This window comes from Pholcus phalangioides, unplaced genomic scaffold (assembly GCF_987345545.1).
Source record: "Pholcus phalangioides strain wild (caught in Gottingen) unplaced genomic scaffold, Ppha-v1.0 ptg000015l_1, whole genome shotgun sequence".
NCBI lineage: Eukaryota > Metazoa > Arthropoda > Arachnida > Araneae > Pholcidae > Pholcus > Pholcus phalangioides.
In genome coordinates, this window is record NW_028301608.1 from 1,728,034 (window position 1) to 1,731,451 (window position 3,418).

At 42.1% G+C, this 3,418-nt stretch overlaps 1 protein-coding gene across 1 annotated transcript; it reads right to left on the minus strand.

Annotated features, from left to right (window-relative positions):
- Positions 1-541: 541 nt before the first annotated feature.
- Positions 542-916, minus strand: LOC149075221 (uncharacterized protein F54H12.2-like). Its single transcript, XM_089245378.1, has one exon. The coding sequence runs from the start codon at positions 914-916 to the stop codon at positions 542-544; it is 375 nt and encodes a 124-aa protein (XP_089101504.1).
- Between the last annotated feature and the right edge of the window lie 2,502 nt (positions 917-3,418).

Here is a 3,418-nt window from a genome sequence, read left to right on the forward strand (position 1 = left end):
GCTTGAAATCGAACGGGTTGCTTCTAAATGTACCGTTGAAAGATTCATTGTCAACTAGGCCGATGATAACTCGTTGAGGCATTGCACCCAGATACACATTGTCTTGGACTAATGACATGCTTCCCTGTGCCACAGAGTAAACCTTACAAAGTACTCTATTGATAGGGTATTTCGCAGTGGTCTTCTCCAATGCTTTAGCATGTCCGATGGCAACAGCTGGGTTAACTCTCACCTTCCTTACAAAAAGGCTAGCATGATCTATGTGCACGTTATAATCAGCTGTCAAGGATATTAGAAAAAACGATGGTTTCGAACGCACTAATCTAAGTTTAACATCTACCAAGTTGAGTAACAGTCTTTGTTGAAAAAAAAGTGAACAGTGTACTCTTCCCAATAGGTCGTAAGATCTGCTGTTTGCAATGTGTTTTGACCGCTCTTTCATACCTTCGTTATTTTCGTGGTCGGCCATGGAACCTGCAGTGTCCTTGTGGAAACCTTCCATAGTGAGGGGGCCCATCTTCGCATCTCGACCATAGTTCAGCTAAGTTTCGATATAGGCTCTGTAAGGGTAGGTGTGAGACGAATTCGTGATATTCCTGCCACTGAGACAGACGTCCACTTGGGAGAAGAGGGAATGTAGCGGTAGATTCGCAGGAGAAACTAGGTCGGTATCAAGAAGTGATTTACCGTCCTTCTTTGTGACCCTCAACTTGACGTGTAGTTGCGTGGAAGATAGGTCTATGTAATCTTCGGTGCTGCCTGTAATATTGAACTCAATCGGACCGTCTTTAATACTAGAAAGTGGGAGAAATTCAATCCATTCTCCACCTTCTATGGCGGTTTGAGTAGGGGGTAAAGCGAACAAATCTACTTCGCTCTTCAGACACTCGGGCGAGTTTGTCATGATGAGAGCCATCTTCTCAATCGAAAATATCGGGTGCTGCCGTCTTCCTAGCTTTCTTACGAATGACGTTTTTTCTCGCTAAGCGTTTCCTTTTATGTCCTCCGAGCATTGTTTTAACTTTCGTGGAAGCTTTGTCACTCAGCAAGCGACCAGCCTCTTTTTTGCTCTTTCCACCGCAGCTGTTTTCAAATCTCTACTTTGTACGACGTCATAAGTAAAATCTACACCTGACCTGAGAACCTGATGGCCAACAGCCTTCGCTCCTTTTTTGAACAAAGGCATAGCCGATCGGAAAAGGGAGCTGAATATTGAACCGAAACCGTAACCCCGTTGCAGTGGTATACCCTGATAATATCCAAGACCTTGACCCGCTTGGTTGACGTAATAATCAGTTACGCTGTCTATACAACAGCGATACGGGTGGTAAGACATCATAAATGTTTCAGTCGGAAGTGGAATTTAACTATCACCTTCCCACGTTCAAATGACACGAGATGACCTGTGTGAGTCCTTATATGAATGTGAACTATTTCAAAACTCCTTCGGGCTAGAGGGATGTAGTGACCCCTCTCGAATGCTGCGTTGACGATGTCGCCATCGTGTCCTTCGGTTTTTACGATTCTTCATAACGGGGCAAAGGTGTTGCCGACAATCTGCGGTTCGACTATCTTATATATAAATGGGAAAGTATGTATGTACGTATGTTCTTTATACAAATCTACAGTTTTAGACCGATCGTCGCTAGATTTTGCATATATACCAAACAGGTCCGGGATTGAACCGTAGGCTACTTTAAAAGTTCGTCAGAGCTGGGCATATGCCCGAAATGGGCGAAAAACTGTCGGGCAACGATAGTTTTGGGGCCTCAACAATTACTTTCGGAGCGTTTACTTTGGTTACCGTGGTTTCCAACAATGTGTTTCAGACGTGAATATATGCCTTTACAATGGTTTGTCACACCTTTAATTCTGTTATTATAACAGTTTATTCCTTTATAACGGTTTGTCACTTTTCCAATCCTCCCATTAATTGCAGAAAACCCGGGAAGCGCCGGGTATTTCTGTTAGCCTATATACAGGGTGTCCTGTAAGAGATAATGCGGCCTTTATCTCATCAACCGCCCATCGCATAGGTATAGTTTCAATTTAAAAAATGCGTAAAAGGCGTTTGAATAATATTCGCTGCACAAGCTGGACGTATGACGTCGCTAACAACAGAGAACAACAACTACGCTGACAAAACTGGGAATAAAAATGTTCAACGCCAACTGATGAACTCAATGCTTGCCTCAAATCATCAACACTCTGGCACGAAGTTAAAAAATTATCATTATCCACCAACATGCGAGTTCAACTGCAAAATGACTCAGCACTGCTATCATTTTCACATCAGTTGACCAACCAGTAGACCCAAGAACTGGACCGATTACGTACCCAAATGGATTTTGCCAGTTGTTAAACTCAGTTCAAGAACTTGCAGACAAAGTCTTCCCAAACATTCAACAAAATGACCAAAACCATGAGTGGCTTTGTGAGAGAGCGATTCTGGCACCGAAAAATAACAGTGTGAACAAGATCAACGAAAAAATCCTAAAAGTTATTCCAGGAGACCACATCTTACAAATCGGTTGACACTGTCACAGACACGGCACAGACATTTAGTTCTGTATCCTGCAGAATTTCTGAACTCCTTTGGATATTCCGGGTGTGCCACCACACAATTTGACCCTCAAAGTCGGAGCACCTATAATGCTTTTAAGAAATTTGGACACACCGAGACTCTGCAATGGCACCAGACTCTGCGTGAAGAAATTGCACAATTGCATCATTGAAGCAACGATTCTAACTGGATGTGCCAAAGGAGAAGACATCTTTATTCCACGTATCCCAATTATTACCGAAGAAATGCCATTCACTTTCAAGCGATTACAGTTCCCGATTGGTTTAACTTTTGCCATGACAATCAACAAAGTGCAAGGCCAGTCGTTAGCAGTGGCAGGTATCAACTTACTTGAGCCCTGTTTTTCACACGGACACCTTTTCGTCACCTGTTCGCGTGTTGGTAATAGCAAAAATTTGTACATCTACACACCAGATGGAAAAAGAAAAAATATTGTGTATCCACAAGCGATTGCCTGAAGATTTTAATTAAAATATTTAAAAATAAAAGTAATTTTTTCTTACTTGATGCAGAAATTTTTTTGATTAAGAAATAATTAATAAGCTATACATATATAAATTTTTTACGGGGCGGGCAACGTCGCCGGGTATCAGCTAGTATCACAATAAACGTATAACAGATGAAAGTCTAGTTTCGGATCAGCCGTGAAAGGCCCCTCTGTCATCATTCCCTTTATCTCACCGGGTTCAAAACCTTGACTCTCTGCTATTCCTGTATGTAGAATTAACTTAGCACCTTTCCTCGCAACCACCTTTACTTTTTTCGTGGTTTTGTTGAAAATCCTCCTTTCTAAAATTTCTCGTTATCACCTTAATGAGGTCTGTGGTACTCTCG

Bases quoted from the DNA above. Each gene is read 5' to 3' on its own strand.
- LOC149075221 (XM_089245378.1), bottom strand. From the start codon at position 916: ATGGCTCTCATCATGACAAACTCGCCCGAGTGTCTGAAGAGCGAAGTA.